This window comes from Sciurus carolinensis, chromosome X, assembly GCF_902686445.1.
Source record: "Sciurus carolinensis chromosome X, mSciCar1.2, whole genome shotgun sequence".
NCBI classification, from domain to species: Eukaryota; Metazoa; Chordata; class Mammalia; order Rodentia; family Sciuridae; genus Sciurus; species Sciurus carolinensis.
In genome coordinates, this window is record NC_062232.1 from 109783373 (window position 1) to 109805205 (window position 21833).

At 36.8% G+C, this 21833-nt stretch overlaps 1 protein-coding gene across 4 annotated transcripts in view; it reads right to left on the reverse strand.

The window, feature by feature from the left end:
- The window catches only part of Enox2 (ecto-NOX disulfide-thiol exchanger 2), a 333888-nt gene that overhangs the window by 191922 nt on the left and 120133 nt on the right, over positions 1-21833 (reverse strand). For 2 of the 4 annotated variants that reach the window (XM_047536717.1, XM_047536714.1), the window contains one exon: positions 5459-5602. The exons of the other annotated variants lie outside the window; for them this stretch is intronic. Coding sequence is in view for 1 of the 2 variants with exons in the window: in XM_047536714.1 (XP_047392670.1) it covers positions 5459-5602 (144 nt within the window). In the remaining variant the exon portion in view is untranslated. The remainder of the gene's footprint in view (positions 1-5458; positions 5603-21833) is intronic. 4 annotated transcript variants of the gene reach the window in all.

Sequence of the window (21833 nt, forward strand, 5' to 3'; positions counted from 1 at the left end):
TATTAATATAATGATCAAGTGATTTAAGATGTACAAGAGAACAATTCTAACTAGGATGATCCAGATGACTTCCTGGAGAAGGTAGGACTGGTATTAGTTTCTGTCAGTCAAACAAGATTTTGAGGGGTGAAAGAAGAGGGAGAACATGGTAGACAAGGGGATGAATGTTGTGAGCAAGGTATTGTGGGTAAGCACAGTGCCTCTGGAGAAAAGTAGTTGATTTGCTTGGCTGAAGTAGATTTGTTTTGGGGAGTAGCAGAACAGAAAGGTGACCAGAAGGAAGTATGGCATCTCAGAGTTTGAAGGGATCCTTAGAGATTATCAAACCCAAGCTATGCTCATCTTATTCTAACCTATTTACTTCCCAAAAAAAAAAAAAACAGTTTTCACTAATCTGCCACTGATGTTTAACATACACTTTATTATTGGGTCTACACCTAATATCCAGACAGAGGAAACATGGCATAATAATTAGAAACAGGTTTTAGACTTGGAGCCCTGGCTAAAGCACTCACTAGATTTGTTTAACCTTTATTTCTTCATGTATAAATATGGATAATAATACATTCACAGTGGAAGGAGGAAAAAAATAAAGAATGCCTGAAGAAGACAGAAAAGGAAGAAGAATCTGTATAGTATATTGCCAAGGAAGGTAAAAGTAGAGGGAATTCAAGGAAGGGGAGATCATTAGCAGCATCAAATGAAAAAGAGGTCATGGTGTTTGAAAACTGCCAAAAGACCACTGACATTGAAAATGTGGTTGTCTTAGCTCATTTTATGTTGTAATAACAAAATACCCGAGACTGGATACTTCTTCATAAGGACAAGAAGTTTATTGGGTTCTGACTCTGGTATCCAGAAAGTCCAAAGAGCATGGCAACTCCATCTGGCTGCATCACAACATGATGGAGAAATGCAAAGCCAATCAGCCACATGCAGAAGAAGCATGTGTACAAACAAGGAAGCAAGAGAACATGGAGGGGCCAGGCTTGATGTATTATAACAACCTGCTCTCCTGGGAACAATCCATTCCTAAAAAACTCAACCCACTTGAAGAGACCAGCATTAATCCATTCTTGAGGGTGGCCCATGACCTAATTACCTTCTTCTAGGCCTCGTCTCTTAAAGGTTTCATCACCTCAACATGGCAATACCGGGAACTAAATTTGCCAGCACATAAACCTTTGAGAGACAAACCATATCCAAAACATACCAGAAGTCAATAGTGACCTTTAAGAAATCAGCTTTGGTACAAAAGGATAGAGAAAACTTGTGGGAAAAGGTCAACACACAGGAGAGATGGGGAAGGAAGGACAGAGGCTATGTAGTGAGCAACCACAGCGGCAATTCATTTGGAACTTCACTTCATTTGTAGTGACGGAGAGCAAGAGGGAAGGCTTTGACTTGATGGGGTTAGAGAGTCATGTGATGCAATGGCTGAGAATGTATCTTTAGCTTAGAACTGTAATGGCTGCTAACTCCTATAAAAACTTCTAACTTAGCTATTTATTGAGTTGCTATAAATATTGATGTGGCTGCATCACTATAGTATGCTGATTTTAAGTCCTTTGGGTATAAACCAAGGAATGGGATAACTGGGTCAAATGGTGGGTTCATTCCAAGTTTTCTAAGGAATCTCCATACTGCTTTCCAGAGTGGCTGTACCAATTTGCAACCCCACCAGCAATGTATGAGTGTACCTTTTACCCCACATCCTCGCCAACACCTATTGTTGCTTGTGTTCTTGATAATCACCATTCTAATTGGGGTGAGATGGAATCTTAGGGTAGTTTTGATTTGCATTTCTCTTATTACCAAAGATGTTGAACATTTTTTCATATATCTGTTGATTGCGTGTAGATCTTCTGTGAAGTGTCTGCTGATTTCCTTAGCCTATTTGTTGATTGGGTTATTTGTATTCTTGGTGTAAAGTTTTTTGAGTTCTTTATAGATTCTGGAAATTAGTACTCTATCTGAAGTGTGCGTGGTAAAGATTTTCTCCCACTCTGTAGGCTCTCTCTTCACATTGCTGATTGTTTCCTTCGCTAGATTGTGGAATCAACATAGATGTCCTTCAATAGATGAATGGATAAAGAAACTGTCATATATATATATACAATAGAATATTATTCGGCCACGAATAAGAATAAAATTATGGTATTTGCAGGTAAATGGATGGAGTTGGAGAATATCATGCTAAGTGAGATAAGCCAATCCCAAAAAAAAAAAAAAACAAAGGCCAAATGTTTTCTCTGATAAGTGGATAAGAGAAGGAGGGAGTGGGTAAGGGAAGAATAGAGGAAGGATGGATTGTGTAGATGGAAATGAGGGGTGGGGAGGGGGCAGGGAAGGAAGATAATGAAATGAAATAAACATCATTACCCTATGTACATGAATGATTATACACATGGTGTGACTGTACTTTGTGTACAACCAGAGAAATGAAAGGCTGTACTCCATTTGTGTACAATGAGTCAAAATTAAAAATAAAAGTCAAAGGAACAAATAAGTGTACAAGGAGACAAATCTTAATCCCATCATTCTGAACAGCAAAAGCAAAAGGAATGCCCAGCACACATATTTGAGACTCTGCTGAGGAATATGAGAAAGGGAATTGAAAGTAAATGTGATGTCCCTCAAAAGTGGCAGGGCTTTATTGCACCTAGCTTAGAGCTGCTCTAGAGGGCATACCACGCTCGTGGGATCAGTATTCTTCTTAGACACACCTGACTGTGTCCACTTTTTTGTACAACAAAGTTTCTACAATAGTACCCATTATTAGCAAAGAACTATGCTATATGTTAGTGTTCCTCAAAACTTCCAAATACTTTAAGTTTTTGTTAATGAAATCACATCTTGCATTCACCAATGTCATTTGATTTCAAGGAGATCTACTCTGAATTCCTTTACAAATAAAAAGGTTTCTCTTAAAAAAAAAAAACAAAAAAACTTCCAAGCCTAATTTTCCTCTTTGCCACGATGTAGGAATGGTGATGAAGGAAGACAGACATTCCTATTTATAAAGCATCTTCCCTCTTCCTTTAGTCTATCACTGCAGAGTAAGGAAATAATACCATAAAGCAATTTCCCATTTACAATTTCACAAGATTGCCAATTGAACAATTACAGAGACCTGTGCATAGCAAAACCTCATTAATTTGGACTACACTAATTTGGAATTTGTAGTAATTTAACCTGGGTTGCAGTTACCTTTGTACTACTTACAAAGAAAGGGTTCACTAAGGAAATAGTGTGAACAAGATTTCAAGGGAGATAATTTAGCCTGCCAGGGGTTTATTTCACCTATTTTGAAGAACATATTGTTTTTTAAAAGAACTTCAGTATATTCATTATTTGAATGCAAATTGATTCTACTAATTATAGATTAGTGTAATCTGCTGTTAAAAACCTGTGTTGGCAACAGTTAACTTTGCTCTTACTGAATATTCTCATTAGAAATTAAATGATAATTCTTTAAAGTTAGTTCATAATTCAAATTAATGCATACCCCTTTTCCCCACTCCCCATGAATTAACTATATTTCAGGGGGTATTACCCTAAATTAGCACATCATTTATGAATACAGTGGAAAAACTAATAAGTGATTGGAAAGGACTCGGAGCAGCCAAAATAGATGTTTTAAAGTTGATGTGCCAAAGCCCATGCACTCTATATCACATGACAGGTTCCTCTGACAGCGGATTTAGCTCTTGCTTAATATACTAATCTAACACATCAACTGGGAAATCTGGGTGGTTTTTTTTTTAAGTTCATAACTAATTTGAAGGAGGAAAAGAGCTGTTACATGAAGGGACATTGAAAGGAGGAAGAAGTGACTGCAAACTCCAGAAAGAAAATAGGACTTATATAAAACGTAGCTATAATAATCACAAAACCACCACAGTCTAGTATAATTTAGTGTAGACATAAAAGGGCCTATATTCCTTAGGAAATCTGGAAAACTGTAATAGTGTATTAACATTATAGTATAATAACTAATGGCTGGAATTATGCCCCTAAATGACCAAACAAATTCAAATTATGTTGAATATAAGCCTTAAAAAGGCAGATAAGTTTACACACACACACACACACACACACACACACGCATTTTGTATCTGTAATGACTAACCTAAAAATGTGAAACATGTTGATGCTTCAAAAGATGAGGTTCACAACATTATCATATAATAATGATGATGATTGCAAAATAATGCCAAATTTATTAAGTGGTTACTCTGTAGAGATAGCAAGTTAAGCACTTTACCTACTTGATTTAAACTAATTCTCCTAATCCTAAAAGGTAGGTTTTATTATCATTTATACTTTACAGTTTAAGAAAGTGAATCTCAGAGAGGTTAAGCAACTGGTTCCAGGCCACAGAGAGAGACAGTGCAAGGGTTAGAACACAGGCCAGTTCCCAGCCTGTTCGTTATGCCTTTCCACACTCCAGAAAATATAGCTCCTTTGTTGAAGGCTCTGTACAGTTAGTGTTTTACTACATTTTCATTTTCCAAACTCAATCTTAACAAATAAATTGATTTATGAGCAGAAATATGTATGATCTAAGAGACAGATGTAATATTGTATTTATAAACATGCTCCATTGCTGAAGGTAAAAGTAAAGGCAATAGTAAAAAATAAAACAAAAGAGTATTGAACATATCTATTAGGCCCATCCCAAAATCTAAGATGAGTCTTTGTGCACTGAAAACTCTATTTCCAAATGAATAACCAAGCAACAAAAAGAAGAAATTTTAAGATATCAAGTAAACAGTCAATGTCTGGTTCTCCTGTTGTTTTCTCATTCTTTTTGGGGAAATTTAAGATGAAAATAGGCCAATGGGACTTGAGGTATGGAGGAAAGATTAAGGGGAGGTTAAAAATTCAGTTGGTTATTATAGAGGATTTAGGACAATCTGTTTGCCAGCTGTTCTAAAGGAATTATAAGGACATAAAAGACATATGGACATGGTATGTATAGGATGGAAGAGAGGTGGAGGTGGGGTGTTACAAATATAAGCAGCTGTGTTAGAAGTTAAGTGAGAGCCTGCCACACGCACATACAAAGACAAATGTATAGTGAAACAGTCACTCCTGTAATTCCTTCTACCTAAACCAATGATCTTTATACATCTCCTCTTGACTCAGGTCTACGCATTCTTCAAGGATCAGCTAAAAATGTAACCTCTGCCCTGAAGCATTCCATAATCCCTAAAGCTGAATCAAATTCTCCCTCATTTCTGCTCCTATAGTTTTTTCCCCTTAAGCACATCTACTACAGCACTGATAATACTCTCATTATTAGAGTTATTCATAACTGCTCTCCCCTCCCATCAATTCCCTCATGAGAGAAGGGGTTCTTTCTCATTTCTGTAGCTCCTACCACATACTAGACTCTAGGAAAATTTTGACTCAATAGCACTGAGTTAAGACAGTGCATTATCACCTAGCTTACCTGAAGGAGCATTTGTTCTCTTTCTTTTCTTGCTTGATTCCCCTCCATTCTCAATGAGGCCTTCTGTGACCAGAGGGCCACTGGCACTACCAAACTGCAGGGGCTCGTTGTTGTTGGCAGGGTCAAAGGGCAGCTGGTTCAATCCTAAAGAAGAAAAAGAAAGCCAAAGTCCAGACTCCATTAAGGACTGGGATCATCTCCAGATTTTATTATATGAGCCAATAGTGGAAAACTTTTAGGTCTCAAGAGCCTAGGAGTAAAAAGTGAATTCCTCAAAGATAGTTGCCCTTGGGAATTTTTAGAGAACTTATTGACAAGTGCATAATCAAAATATAAGAGAGCAGCTCTGTCACTTGTTAGATCCCTCCTGTTTTTGTGAGAACTTAATATTTATGGCTACAAGCTAGCAATTATTTTCTATTTCCCCACTTAAAAAGTAAGACCAGTCAGGCATGGTGACACATGACTGTAGTCTCAGCTACTAGGGAAGCTGAGGCAGGAGAATAACTCAAGTCCAGGAGTTCAAGGACAGTCAGGACAACATAGTCAGACCCTGTCTAAACAGAAAAGAGATAGATCCTTCTTTAAATGTGCCTATAGATGGACCAGCTCTTCCTTTGATAAAGCTTGGCTTTGTAGTCTTTGGATTATCTCCTGACATTTTTCCATTATTTCATTACAAGATTTGTTGAACTGATACAGAAATAATTATTGCAATGTCCTGGTGTCAAAGTCACTCCCAATGATAGTATAGAGGTTTCTTAAAAAGAAAACCATAAATCAATGGCAAATCAGAAAAGAAAACAAAAAGACATTGTCACAGGGGGGTTATTCAGTCACTGGATTGATATGAAGTTATGACCCAGGTTTGGGGGTTGTTAATCTCATCTTCAAATGCTGTCAGAAGCATGGTCACTTTACTAGTTAGTTACGGCTGCAACATATAAGATGGAAAAGGGCATTTTCTATTCTCTAACTCTTATATGGTTCAGTCAGGGGTGAGCAGTGATAAGTTTCTTATTCCTCTGGCAACAGCACCTGGAATTTCAAGTGTTTCAATTAAAACTTCTTGAAATGTGGAATCAAAAGCTTTGTTAAAGTCCAAAGTAAAGACATCTTTTCTTAGCCTTTTATCCACTAGTTCTCTAATCCTATCAAAAGGGGAATCAGGTTAGCCTGATAGAGTACATTCTTTAACTTCCATTTTTTCTATGGCCCATAGCTTTATACTTCTTCAGATAAAGTTGCAAAGTATCAGCAAAAAGTTTGGAATCTAAATTCAGCTAAAAGTCAACAAAATTTCAGTAAAATGACTGCAAGATTCTAACAAAATGAATTCACATTATTGTTTTTAATAAAGACTGTCCCCTCTTGCAAATGTTTTCAGCCTACATATAATGTACTGTTTCTTCAGCAATCAGATACCACTTGGAAGACCTCCATTAAATATCCTTTGGGATTTGTCAAACTTCTTTCCTTTACATCATGTGGGTAACTAAATGAAAGAATAAAACTTGCTTCCATATCTTAAGTCAACTATTCACTGCATCACATCCATGTCCTATTAAAATCTTTAGCATGGTTGGGCATGGTGGTACACACCTGTAATCCTAGCAGCTCAGGAGGCTGAGGTAGGAGGATCACAAGTTCAAAGTCAGCCTGAGCAATCTAGTGAGGACCTAAGTAACTCAGCAAGATCCTGTCTCAAAATAAAAAATAAAAAAGGCAAGGAATGTGGCTCAATGGTTAAGTGTCCCTAGGTTCAATTACTGGTACCCCCACCAAAAAAATCTCTACTATAACTAGAGCTATAGAACTAAAGAAATCAATGACTGTGAATTAGAAAATATTGAGATCATAACCAAGGTCATTTTCAAAGTCTAGACTTTATATCACTTCCAAATGAAGATATTTCTTCCACCTAAGTAGTCCAGAGTCAAATATGATAGGTATATTATTCCAAAACTTTTCTTGGCATTTCTTTCTGCAGTATCATACTGATCAAAATAAGTTCTATGGAAGACAAAATGGTATCGTAGAAAGAACACAATTGATTGGGTTCAAACCATGGTTATCCCTTCCTACTAGATAGCTTTTGGCAAGTCATGTAATCTCAAACCTAGTTTTCTAATATATAAACGACGAGTAATGACACTACACAGGGTTGTTGCAAAGATTAACAAACATATGTATGATAAATATATTATTCAAAGTGAATTAAAATAAACTTTCCCCTGTAAGTTCATAAGTTCTTCTAAGGAGGAGCTCTCTCCCTCCATCTCACTCCTCCCACAACTACATCCCTTGTGCCTAGCACTATACCTAACATATAGTGAATATTGAATGAATGAATAAATCCTCAAAAAGTGGGGGTAGGTGACTCATCATATTAACCCATGTAATTAGAGTAAAGACTTGGCAGCTGATCATCAAGAATTAATGCCACAACTGAAAAGTTCTGATTCTGATTATAGCAACATTACTTAAAATAATTAGATTTTCAGTGCATCTCTATCATTTGAGTACTACACAGCAGAAGGGGGAAAATCCTGATTAAAAGGAATGCTCAGCGATCAGGAGGTTCTGATTAATGATTGTTAATCATAAAAGTCTTTCTTATTAGGTCTTGGATTTGATAATTCATAGAATAATATATTAGTCCACTTCCATGCCCTATTAAGTAGATGACTGAGGATCTTACAGAGCTTCCGAGTCATGATGTGCAAAATGAGGCACTACCTAAGTCATGGGACTTGGTAAAAGTATTAATTGAGATCATATATATGAGCTTATATAGGTAGAGCATTCTGTATCACATTTGGCACACAGTATGTGTTCAATAAACTCATAAATGTATATTTTAATGCTGTCTGAGGTGAGGTGTGGCCTTACTCTACTTCCTACTTTCACCCAGGCTGCCACCACTTCCATTTTCCTTTGGGATGAGCAGGTGACATGCCCAGGGTGGCCCTGGGTGCTGAAGCTAAATGTATATGACAGGCTCAATAAATATTAACTGCTACTGCTGTAATACTGAATTTCCATTTAAAATTTCTCAAATTTTTGATAAATAATGTGAAGAGATTGATCTGAATTTGCCCTGATCCAAGGATATAGCCTATTTTTCTCATTGAACTTTTTCATTGTTGTTTGTATCTTTTTGGAGAAGTTGAAGGAATCTAGAGGAAAAAGTCTGGTAAACTAAATTGTACTTACCCTCTATTTGGTCCCAGATGATATCTTGGGGGATTTGGGTGTTTCATTCCTCATATTAATGTACAGATCCTTTTGATACTCAATAAGACTGAGATTCCAAGTACTTTTTGTGTATTCACCTCATAGAATCCAGATATATAAAAATCCTGATAATTTAGTATAATATCTTGGGCCTTATTTTTTATAGGAAAGATCTCATGTTAAGGAGAGAGCTCACTCAGTAAGCTGATTCACTGAACACAAATCCACATTTTGTATTATCTAGGACCCAATATAGTGTCCTAAAGATTTAGAGTTCAAGAGCAATAGCTATAGAAATAGCAAAATCCTATGACACCAGCACATCCTAGATACTTTTATTATATTGTTTCATTCCCCTCTTAAGACAATACCTACTTCTAGGATCTTTTCTGTGTTGTGCATATGTGATATATGCTAAATGTTATTTAAAATAAGACAGTCCCATTAAATTATTTAGATCCTAAAAAGAAAACCACCACTTTAATTCCAAGAATTCTTGCTGGTGAAATTTAAATGATGACATAAACATAAAAATAGCAATTCCAGCCATTTTCTACTAGACATGATGAAATGGAAAGTATTATTTGGAAGAACTTTTGAGGTTATCTAATTCATTCTGTGCAATTCAAAAATATTATCTGATTCCTGACAGGCTTGGGGAACTTCTTTGCCTGAAGCCCATTCCTTGTTGGATTCCTAGGCATTTAGCAGGCTTTCCTTACCTTTATAAAACTACCACCCACTTGATATGGGGGATTCCTTTTATTTCCCCCAAATGGCCTGTGAAGTAGGATGTGTATTGTTGATTGTCATCTTGCTTATTATCCCTAGAATGAGTACGAGATGTCTAACTTTTTAAGTATTCTACTGATAGTGGCTGCAAGCAAAACAAATGCAGTGAAGAATAACTAACAGAATGAAATCAGAAAAATTCTAATCTTAAGATTTCTCACAGTCCTTGCCCTTTTATTCTTAAGGATAAACTTAATAAAACCTTATAGTTTATTTGTTTTCCCCCTACATCTAATCTCCTCATTCCCCAAGTTCACAAAATTTACAGTTTGTTCAAAGGAAAGTTCAAATTGATAAAAAGAAATAGATGAGAAACATTAGTGTCATAGATTTTTGCTATTTCTTTACCTTATGGTTACAATCAAACAAATCTATGGGGTAATATCATCTTGTCTAAAACAACATGACTGCTGTAGACAGCTGACCAGCTGTTATTTCATGTTATGTCAAAATGCAGATTATGTGACTTCATAGCACACATAGCAACTCCTTAGAAAGTATGCATATTGGGGAAGGGTAGTGGAAGGATTCTTGGAGAATGACATTTCTCATCCAATGGAAGGTGGGGGGAGTTAAACATCTCAGAAAGAAGTGTGGTTCTCAGTGAATACTCCAATCTGCAGGTCAAGGAGTTCACATGCAATGATATCTACCATACAAATGCAAATGATTCATGGGATTTGAGGAAAGCACTGAAGAATTTTCATGATTCTTGTGAAAGAAAATCAATGATCTTTTTATGCTCAGTAGTTGTAATAGTTACTGTCACAATTCACTCTACTGAGCTTTCCACTATCAGGTCAAATTAATACCAACCTTCATGATGCAATCTAACACTTTTAATGACTGCCTCAGGTTATAGAACCAAAATGTGACCCCATGGATCCATGCCACTTCTTATTTGCAACTGTGGCCTATAGACTATATACCTTAGCAAAAAGAAATACAATTCTACTCTGGATAAGTTCCCTTTAAAAGAAAATGACTAAAGTCCTGAGAAATCTGATAAATTAAATCAAAGGTAGCAATGTTTAGACAGAAATTCATGTTGAAAAAATAAATATTTTTTCCAATCTGAATATTCTATCTAATTTGTCTTTATAACAAATACCTGCAACCTCAATCTTATTTTCCAAATGACTTTAGTTTAAAATATGATATAGGACTCATGGTGGTGGTGGTAGTGATGGTGATCTCCAAATTAGTTTTGAAGTTTAAAACTTTTGGGAAATTAACAAGTTGGCATAATGGACAGGCCCTTAAAGTGCTGGCAGAGGCTTTTGTAGAATTTACCCACGTAAGTAATAGAAAGTCCAGTGGTCCATTTTCAGGATATAGTATTCAGCTTTAATTGGATCCAACTATAGTCATTTTAATTATAGACCTTCCCTTTGCCCACCACAATTTGAATAATAGCCAATTGTGTAGATTGTACCCCTGAGCTCCTCCAATCAGGGTGAAAGGCAGACTATTTTAGGTATATAAACAGGCCTGCCTACCAAGGCTGCTTGCCAGCCAGGTTCCCATAGCACACCTGTCTGGCAGAAGTGAAGTTTGCTCTGCCACCCACTTTGGAACATGTGTTTGATTTCTTGAGGCACCTTGGTATTTCTAACACCCATCTCTGGGATCTCATCTTCACTTCATTCATCCTCCTGCTTTCATCAGTTTAGGCCTGAAAACCACATCCTCTAGATTTGCAGCTCTCACCCAGCAGTTCCACCTGCTACTTTTGAGGGAATATTCACAGTGTTCATAAGAACTGAATTAAAATATCACTCTTTAGCCAAGGGGTTGGCAGCCCAAACAACTGAACATTTCTCAGTATCATATTTTAACTGATACCAAGCAAATGAAAACTATTGTATCAATTTCATGAATCCAATATTCTGTATAACTGATTTAGCTAAAGCAAGGGGGAATTTTAAAGGATTAATTGGTGATTGAAGATAATGGGGAAGAGATAATAAAGAAAAGGGCAAATTTCCTCTTCCACTAAGGGGTTTGCTTGAATGGTGTAGACATAAATTTTTTCAGAGCAAAATTTACATTTAAGTCACCTGTTTCAAGGTATTATACAGGTGATAGGCGAATTTTCATTGGCAGTGACCCTTTAGCAACTTCCAGTGATTCCCCCAACTACTTGGTTAAGGCACTTGAGTCCCTCATAAAGAAAAGCCCCATCCATTCCAAGCCTTGTCCTCCACTATGTCCTAGCTTGTACTCTACCCAACACTTTCCAAACTTCTTAAGGTGCATATATATTCCCTGGGGATTTGTTAAAATGCAAATTCAGATTCGGTAAGTTGGAAGTATGGTCTGCTTTTCTGACAAGTTCTCAAATGATGTTGTTCCTGCTGGTGTGGAGATCACACTTTGGAACTACCTAGCATTCATAAATCCGTCCAGTACTTTCCAACCTTCACACACTTGGTGAACACTACCCCTCTCCTACTTCTTGATTCATAACATTTAAAATACACCAAGAATACAAATAACCCAGTCAACAAATGGGCTAAGGAAATGAACAGACACTTCACAGAGGATCTACAAGCAATCAACAGATACATGGAAAAATGTTCAACATCTCTAGTAATAAGAGAAATGCAAATCAAAACTATCCTAAGATTCCATCTCACCCCAATTACAATGGCGATTATCAAGAATACAAGCAACAATAGGTGTTGGCGAGGATGTGGGGAAAAAGGTACACTCATGCATTGCTGGTGGGGCTGCAAATTAGTGCAGCCACTCTGGAAAGCAGTGTGGAGATTCCTTAGAAAACTTGGAATGAAAACACCATTTGACCCAGCTATCCCACTCCTTGGCCTATACCCAAAGGACTTAAAATCAGCATACTACAGAGATGCAGCCACATCAATGTTCATAGCTGCTCAATTCACAATAGCCAATTGTGGAACCAACCTAGATGTCCTTCAGTTGATGAATGGATAAAGAAATTGTGGTAAATATATACAATGGAATATTACTCAGCCATAAAGAATAATAAAATTATGGCATTTGCAGGCAAATGGATGAAATTGGAGAATATCATGCTAAGTGAGATAAGCCAAACTCAAAAAACCAAAGGAAGAATGATCTCACTGATAAGCGGATGATGACACATAATGGGTGGTGGGAGGGAGGCAAGAATGGAGGAAGGAGGGACTGTATAGAGGGAAAAGAGAGGTGGGAGGGGTGGAGGGGAAGGAAAAAATAACAGAATGAATCAAACACCATTGCCCTATGTAAATGTATGATAACACAAATGGTATGCCTCTACTTCGTGTACAAAAAGAGAAACAAAATGTATCCCATTTGTTTACAATAAAAATAAATTTAAAAAAAACTAAACTAAAATAAAATACTATCCTTACTTTACGATTCATCTCAGAGGCTATTTCATTTATGGTAGTGTTTTTTCTTATTTACCTATACCTAACCCAATACATAAACAGGGAAACTATTTTGGTTGTATAGAATACACCCTAGTTGTGTACATTATCTATCTATCTATCTATTTATTTATTATTTTTGGCACTGGGGATTGAACCCAGAGGGACTTTTCCACTGAGCCACATACTCAGTCCTTTTAAAAATTTTAAGACAGTGTCTCAATAAGTCACATAGGGCCTTGCTAAGTTGCTGAGGCTGATTCTGTACTTGTGATCCTCCTGTCTCTGCTTTCCAAGGCACTGGGATTATAGGTGTGCACCACGGTGCCCAGTTATTTTATTTTACAATTATTCTTCCCACTTTCCATCAAGGAATGGGCAGTCTACAGCACTGAAGTAAATTTTCCAAGGTCACATTGCTAGTAAGTAGTAGAAAAAGGAACTTGGGCTTTTTAGAAAAAATCAAAAACACTATACTGGCTGTCCTTGGATCTTAATCTGTACTTTTCCTAAACCTTCTAGAGCAAGTCTTATGTTATAATTGAATATTGTGTCTTATGCTCCCTTTCCTCCTGACTTACCTCAGAACTATTAAGTTGTAAACTCTTTGAAGATAGTCTTTATATCATTATTTCTTAAGGCTTCCTACCCCAGGATGCCTGGTGTGGTGCCTTGTATAATAGAATAAGCATTCCAGAAAAGCTGAACTCAGCTACAATTTTGGGTACAGTCATTTTTTCCAGCCCAGACACCAACTGACATGTTACTGTGGTAGTCATGAGCAGAAGAACAAAGTAAGGTTCCTGGGTTCCTTCAGCATTCCTTTTCCAACCTGGGATTCCTGAAGACTCACTGGGGAGTGATGACAGACTAGCATACATTCTACCCCTAACTGTATGTTATGGTTTGGATCTGGAATGACCCCCCAAAGTTTCATATGCTAAAGGTCTTCTCACCACTCTGTGGCACTAGTGGAAGGTGGTAGAATCTTTAGGAGGTGGTGCCTAGTGGAAGGAAGTTACATCACTTGGGGCATGCCATTGAAGAGCATATTGGGGCCCTGGGCCCTTCTTATCTTTCTGCTTCCTGGCTGTCATGAGGTGACCAGCTCTGCTCCACCATGCATTCCCTACCATGATGTTCTGCCTCACCAAAGGCTCAAAGCAATGGAGACAAGTGACCACAGACTGAAACCTTTGAATGAGCCAAAATAAATCTTTCCCCTTTTATTATCTCAAGTATTATGTCACAGTGATAAAAAGCTCACTAACACAACTTATTTCTATAAAACTTCATTCTCCCTTTCTGGAAAGCAAAGCAGTCTTTCCATTGACTAACAAGCTTATATGAGAAAACATTACAAAAGAGAACCCATATATGGGTTTTTATTCTTAATAGTTCTATGTACACCAGCTTAGAGATCCTGCTTTACAAACTACAGTCAAGAAAAGACAGTTTCTAGACATGTATTTTCTAAAACAATAACTATGAGCCACACGTAGCAATTCAAATTTAAGTTTAAATTATTTAAAATGGCTACCACATTGGATAGCATAGATATAGAACATTTCAATTATCACAGAAAGGTCGTTTTGTGTGTGTGTGTGGTTTGTTTTTTTGTTGTTGTTGTTTGTTTGGTTTTTTTTTTTTTTTTTTTGGTACCAGCCAGGCATTGAACCCAGGGATGTTAACTGAGCCACATGCATACCTTTCTATATTTTATTTAGAGACAGGATCTTGCCAACTTGCTCAGGGCCTCACTACGTTGCCGAGGCTGGCTTTGAACTCATGATTCTCCTGCCTCAGCCTCCCAAGCCACTGGAATTTCAGGCATATGTCACTGTACCTAGCAATCACAGAAAGTTTTACTGGAGAGTGTTGCTCTAGAATCAGACTGGAATTCAAACCCACATCTGCCATTTACAAGGCATGCCACTTACTAGGTGTGCCACTTATAATGTGTATAAAACAAGTCAGATCTCTCTCAGACTGTTCCTGCATTGTAAAATTAGAATGATAACACCTCACCCTTACAGAAAAGTGAGGCAAATAAAAAGAGGAAAAGTATATTTAAGGTCTTGTACATCTCAGACACTAAACAAGTGCCTGCCTTCTAAACTAATCAGGAATTTATATGAATTTGACTCAAAAATGAGAGAGGAACTCATTTGAATATTGTGGCTCCCTAGGATCCCAGACTATATCCTATTTATGACTTAGAAGATGTTAGCTTTGCCTTCCTCTTCTACTTTTTCTTTCAGATAATGCATAGCTATTAAGGTGAATCATTAATAAATAATACTGGGAGTAGGCAGTGACTGCTCTTTGCTTGCACTGTGTTTAGGATAGGAGATCATATTTGTCACCACCTTGAACTTTCCAACATGAAAGAAACACATTTTCTCCTTAACAACTGGAGGCCTCCTCTCAAAGCTTTAATGAGCACTACTTTCAAAGCTGGGTGCTGTACCACTGGAACACTGCTAGCAGTGACACTGGAGCTAGGATGGAAAAGGACCATTTCTCTAAATCCTTATGTTCCTATGTTCAGAATGTTCCCTGTTTTTTTTCCCCCCTGTGGGGCTGACATCTCCAAACCCTGGTAAAGGTAAATTATTTGCGAAAAATCTGAACTAAATCTGTTAAGGTATTTGAGTTCTGTGAGCAGGAAAGCAAAATACATATTTCCAACTTCAAGAAGAATGCCTCAGGACTCTTTTCCTCTGTACACTTTAAGGCTTGGGAAAAACAGCAAAATCACATTACTCAATGAAAACAAGGTTCAAAAAATGTTGATTCAATAGTGCAGTTCAAAGTGACAGATGGTAGAGAGGTGATCTATCATTTTCCTTAGGATAAAGTCTGGCAGTCTTCAGAGGAACTGTGCAGAGAAATCCTTATTTTGTTGTAATTTAGCCCTGGGAATGGTTATAGCGACCATTGTTCTCTCCAAATCTTTGGAGGTGGGGGGTTAGAAAGATGGTGATTCATCAGTTCCTGTTCGGAGCTGGCTCTAGGTCATGCTGCAATTCCTGTTGACCAATTTTCCAGTTGAGTGACAGGAAAAGAGCAGGTTCCTAACACACTGACCATTAGGTTATCTGTTTAGTACTTGCCTGAGAATGTGCCCAGAGGTACTATGTTATGGGTGTCTCTGTCCCAATAAAATAAATAATTGCAAATCTCAGAGCCTAAGGACAGAGAGTTGTTCTGGTATTGAAATTGGAATCTATCTTGTCAGATCTGTAATGAGGTCTTCCCTTCAGGCTGATTGATTTCATAAAACTGAGGCAATTATCAAAAGCAAGCACAGTTCTCTCTGTAGAAACCACTCCAATGGTTTTCAAAACTAGTTTGTCAGCCAGATCTGGTCTGGAGCCTAGGCTGAGCCAGCTCTTTCAGTAGGAACAGTTACAACACAGAGAGAATACTATTTTCCCCTAATAGATTCTTAAGATAGCAGTAAATAAGTTGTAAACAAGGTTCAGAAAAATAATTCCACTTGCTGTAAAAATTAAAAATTGAAAGTTGCTGTCAGATAAATCTGCATTTCATCATAAAATGCTTTGAAGGGGACAACAAAACTGGAACTGGAACTCTTTTGGTCTTGTGAGAGTTAGTTTTATTAATTAATGTTAGAAGGATATTGGTCTCCTGTAAGACTGATGCACTGCATGAATAATATCTGTATATTTGCTTTTCCCAAAATGTACACACTAATTTCACCAGATTTCCTTTCTTCAACTATTCAGCCTTCATTAACTATTTATCCAATCACTGTGCTACAATTTTAATTACCTTCTAATTAACCAATGATGAGTTTGTGATTTAGCATTCCCTAAAGATAGAACTACACAAATACAGTAAATCTTCATCTACATGTTCAATATTTTTATCCCCTCTCCTCCCCCCACCCCATTAATTTTGCCAAACTGTATCACTGTATCATTAATGCTCTGGAGTTATGCTTTCTGCATTCCTAATCTTTGATCCCCATTTATATTAGTCAAGAAAGTATGATTAACAGCTCTTCCTGTTGACTGTGAAATTAAACACACAGGAGAAAATAGAGATTCCTGTAATGCACTAATGCATCTTTATAGATCCATACCTCCCCTATAACAATTCCACCTCAGGAGTTCCAATACAGGGTGTTGACAAGTAATTAACTCCTTTAGAGAAGACTCTGCTAGAGTCAAAGTTAAATCCACTACTAAGGAAGCTAAAATCTGCTTCTTGAGAACATAGTGTTACTATAAAGGAAAAAGTCCACAAAAACAACTTATCTGTGTTTGAAAAACAAGTCTTACTGTGTCTGTTGTATGAAAAAGAATAAGTAGGGTCTTAAGTTTGATTCAGGCTGGAGTTTAATTCAGGTATCCAATACATATTGGAATGAATGAGCCAATGAATTAATATTGACTGATAATCTCTGTCCTTATTCATCCAATTCATTCAAACAATTCTGTGTGCCTGTCAGTATGCTAGGCCTAAGGACTTTAGTTAGGACTTGGTAAAACTGTTTCTTTCTTCAAGAGGATCACAACCAGAAAGGAAGGCAGACACACACACACACACACACACACACACACACACAGAAAATCTGGCCCAAATAATGGTATCAGTGTCAAATCTTGCCATTTACTCCAAGTATTCTTTGCTTAATTCTTATCAAGCTTCCCAAAATTCCTCAAATATTTTATGTGCTTTCATATCCCTGTGTTCCTGTACAACACATTCCCTCTACTTGAAATACCATTCTCCACCTGGAGATCTTTTACTTATCCTTCAAAATCCTGCTCAGATGCATCCTCTTCAGTGAAGTTTGCCTTCCGTAAACCTCAAAGGTTCTGTCCACAAGAGTTCACAGAGCTTATTTTATCAGAACACTTATTGCTGGACCTAAGAGCTCATTCTGGATGTGTCTGTATGTGTGTGTTCTATGTGAGTTTTTGTCATATCTCATCTATGCCTTAGAAAGATCACTCCAATGGTAGGATGAAGGTTTCACTGTAAGTGACAAGGCATCAGAAACAGAGACACTTTAGGAGAAAACTGCAGTAATAGAGTAGAAAGATGACAGGAACATGAATTCAGAGTAGCAGTAGGTAGAAAGAAATGAATGGATTTCAGAGATATTCATGAAAGAGAATCATCTGGAATTAGTCTCTGGATCTGGGAGTTAAGGAGAAGAGCCCAAGATGACTCCATTTTAAAACTCTTAAGCCACAGTTCTGAAAAAACTGCAAGGTTTGTGGGCATCAGTATGTGAAAAGGAATAATTCACTGGAGTCATATTCTTACAGTTATGCTAAAAAATAAAACCACTTGCAATCTCTATTTACCATGGCATAAAGGCTGCCAGAGAACACCAGCAAATGGCTTACACTTGACCTTTACTATGTATTCTTAACAAAGCCTGTCAAAAGATAAAATTTATCCAGAAAAAAAGCACAATAGTTTAAGAGGCAGGAAAACATACTATTGGACTAAGGAGGGGGAAAAACATTTTAATAATAGGTCTCAGACTTGGTTTATTTTGTCTACAGTGTTCACTGTCAAAAGTGTTTATGAAGGTCAGAAATACTTAATAGATTATTTCATCCTTCTCCCTTCTCCTCCCAAACAACTCCTCAAAATGGTCTTATTAGAAAATCTTGCATTTTAATAGCAGTTGTCTTTTTGTTATTATAGTATGTTGGATTAAGCTGACAATTCTCCTTTTAACAATACTCAAAGAAAGCTTGGAAAAATTAATGCTATGTTGTTTTTCTCCTTGCAGAAGAATATAGCAATGTGATTGTCTCCTGGAGACAATCATCTTTAACTTTAAAATAAATTCATTTCAGGAAGATGCTCTAAGACAATTGACAGAACAAATCAAGACTCCTAGGAAATTTCAAAGTAATGGACTGAGTTGAAGAGAATGCTGTAGTCCAATTCAATTCCATAAACATTTTCAACTTAAGAATGTCTTTGCAACAAAATAGCATTGTATGGAAGTTAGAATCATGTTACATTGTGGAAGTTAGGATTTAAACATTACATAGATTCCTAACATCTAAGAGTTCTAAGACCCCAGAGGCAGCAAGAGTACAACCTATTTTAATTAAACCATAGAGGAAACTGTTGTACCAGACAAGATCAGACTCTAAAAGCATTGAAATTTTCCAAAAGTGTCCTTAGGAATTTGAGGACAGAAAAGACCTAAACATCCTTTAAATTCAACTGGAATCTTGGAATGCTTCCCCAAAGCATTTTGTTACTCTATTTTGGAAGATAATGCCTACTTCCATTCCCTCCTTAATCAAATCCATTCCATCTTCTATATTGTTGTTCCATTATTATTTTTAGAGTCCTACTCATTAGGCTTGGATGAAGATTAAGATTGGTAAATTTATAGATTCAGAATTTCCCAGATATTGGGCACCAGACTGGGATGGTAGAGAAAGGAGGAAATAGAATCACAATACACTAAGGCTCTGAAAATCTGACCATGCAGCCTGGCCTTCTAGGCAAATGTAAATCATGACCATATAGCTGCAGTGTGGGAAACCAATTCTATTAAGTGTCCTTCCTTTGAGCTTCTAGATGGTAACTGTTCTCTTTGACACATGTGACCCAAATATGGTTTTCTTTTTTTTTTCATATCTGGCAAAAAAAAATGAAGCAATAAAAATTTGACTAAGTCTTTCAACAACTGGTAAAGAATTAAACCAAATTATTCATAGTTATACATATGAAAATTTTTGCTGCATAAATACAGAGTAATTTCATGTGTTATATATCAGCTAATTAATGCTTTCATCTCTTGTGTACCAAATATGGTTTTCTACAAAGTGCAAAGAAGCAAAAGTAGTTCTCTTGTTCTTTGATTTTTATGTGTTATTTTCTTTCTTCTTCTTTCTTTGGTGGTGCTGGGGCTCAAAACCAGGGCCTCACAAATGTTAGGTAAGTACTCTACCACTAAGCTATAGCCCCAACACTGTTCTTTAGATTTTTACCAGCTACTTCTCTGCCTCAACCCAGTCTCTTAGCTCATAGATTTATTTCTTAGGACAATCACTAGAGGAGATTGAAATGTAAGGCAATGTGTCTTATTCCTGGTACATATGAAAATCATCTGGGGATTTTTTTGGACCATGGATTGAACCCAGGGGCAATTTACCACACAGCTATATCCCCAGCCTTTTTATTTTGAGACAGGATCTCACTAAGTTGCTTAGGGCCTGGCTAAGTTGCTGAGAATGGCTTTGAACTTGCAATTCACCTGCCTCAGCCTCCTGAGTCACAGGAATTACAAGCCACCATGCATGGCACACCTGGGGAACTATTTAAGACTACTAGTATCTTGGCTCCACCCCCAGAAATTCTGATGTAATTAGTCATAGTTGAGCTACCAAGAAATTCTAACATTCAGCCAGGAGTAAGAACAACTACTCTAAGCAGTTTTCTTACTTAAGGCCAAGCAAATGAATATACACTGCCCAAAGTTTTATTTTTTTAAGTTAAAACAAGATAACACTTAGAAGGTCAGTTCATGTAAGACCACCTACAATGTACAGGGAACTATACTGGTTATGTGGCATAAATATGTTAGATTTAAACTTGTCCAGTTTATGATACTTTTAGGATTTCTATGGCGAAAGCAAAATGAACTGTACTCTTGGAGAAAATTAGACAAATTATAATTATAGGATTGAATTCCCTGCTTCCAGGACAACTAGATAAAACACTTCAGAAATATTATGTCTCCTTTCTTGTTCATTTCCAGAGAAAGATTCCAGACTCACCTTTGGAAACTGACCTTGAATGTTGCGACCCTTTGGACACCAGGCCAATCACCCCTTTCCTTAAGAAGATATGTCATTTATTTCACTGAATATACCAAGTCATGAAGAATCTTGGGAAGCACTGAATCTAAACTACAACTACATTTGATAAAATTACACTGCAATTTGGTTTGCCTATTGTCACCTGTCACCTTAGTGATTCCATTGAACTTTAGAAAAGATCTGGTAAAATGTAAAAAATGCAAAGGAAGACATTAAGTACAGGGGAAGAGCAGGCCATAAAGACATAGGTTTTACTCTTCCATCAACTCACTTTGTAACATTGGATGAGTAGTTTTTGATTGGTTTCCTCATCTGAAAAATGAAGCTTAAAATACATTATCTCCCAGCTCTGAGCTTAATCGAGTGGGGGTTGGGGGTGGGGAACAGATGGAAGACATCAATAGAAACCTGAAATAAAACTCAGTAATAGGGATAGAAAAGGAGAGAGGAAAAAGCACTGGAAGGATGCCTTCCTAGTGCCACCTACACAAAATGTATTTAGCAGTCAGTAAATGAATTAATAGAAATACAGTTAAGGCAGCATGAAAAAAATCAAAAGCATTTCCAGTACTGCTTCAAAAAAGACCTTCTTAAGAATTTTGCTAATTATAAATCAGAATTTGTAAAGAAGTGCATAAAATTTTTTTCAAAAAATTATATTTAAATACCAATTTCTTCTAAACAACTTGCCATCAATTAATTTTATTTAAAGCATAATTGTTGTGAAACTCAGAATAAGAGTCTAATGCTGAAATGCTAAAAGCATGTCCAGCATGGGAGGAATACATTACCCTAATTGACTAAAGCTTTACTCACATATGAGACATTTCAAGATGCAATGGTGTAATGGCAAAAACTCCTGTCTCCTTCTGCCAAAGTCATAGGGACTGCTATTAAAGCCAAGCATGGTATTTATGTACACATAAGAGTAGGCAACAATTACAATCTAGAGATATTTTAGATTTAATCTTTTTAGTTATTAGTATTGTTATACAGCAATGAGCATCCAGGAAAAAAAAACTAATCAGTGTGCATTATGCAACAATCAGACAAAATACTCCTAATCCTCTGTCATTCTTTTTCCTTGGCCCCTGGGTACTCATTAAAGGTTAATTT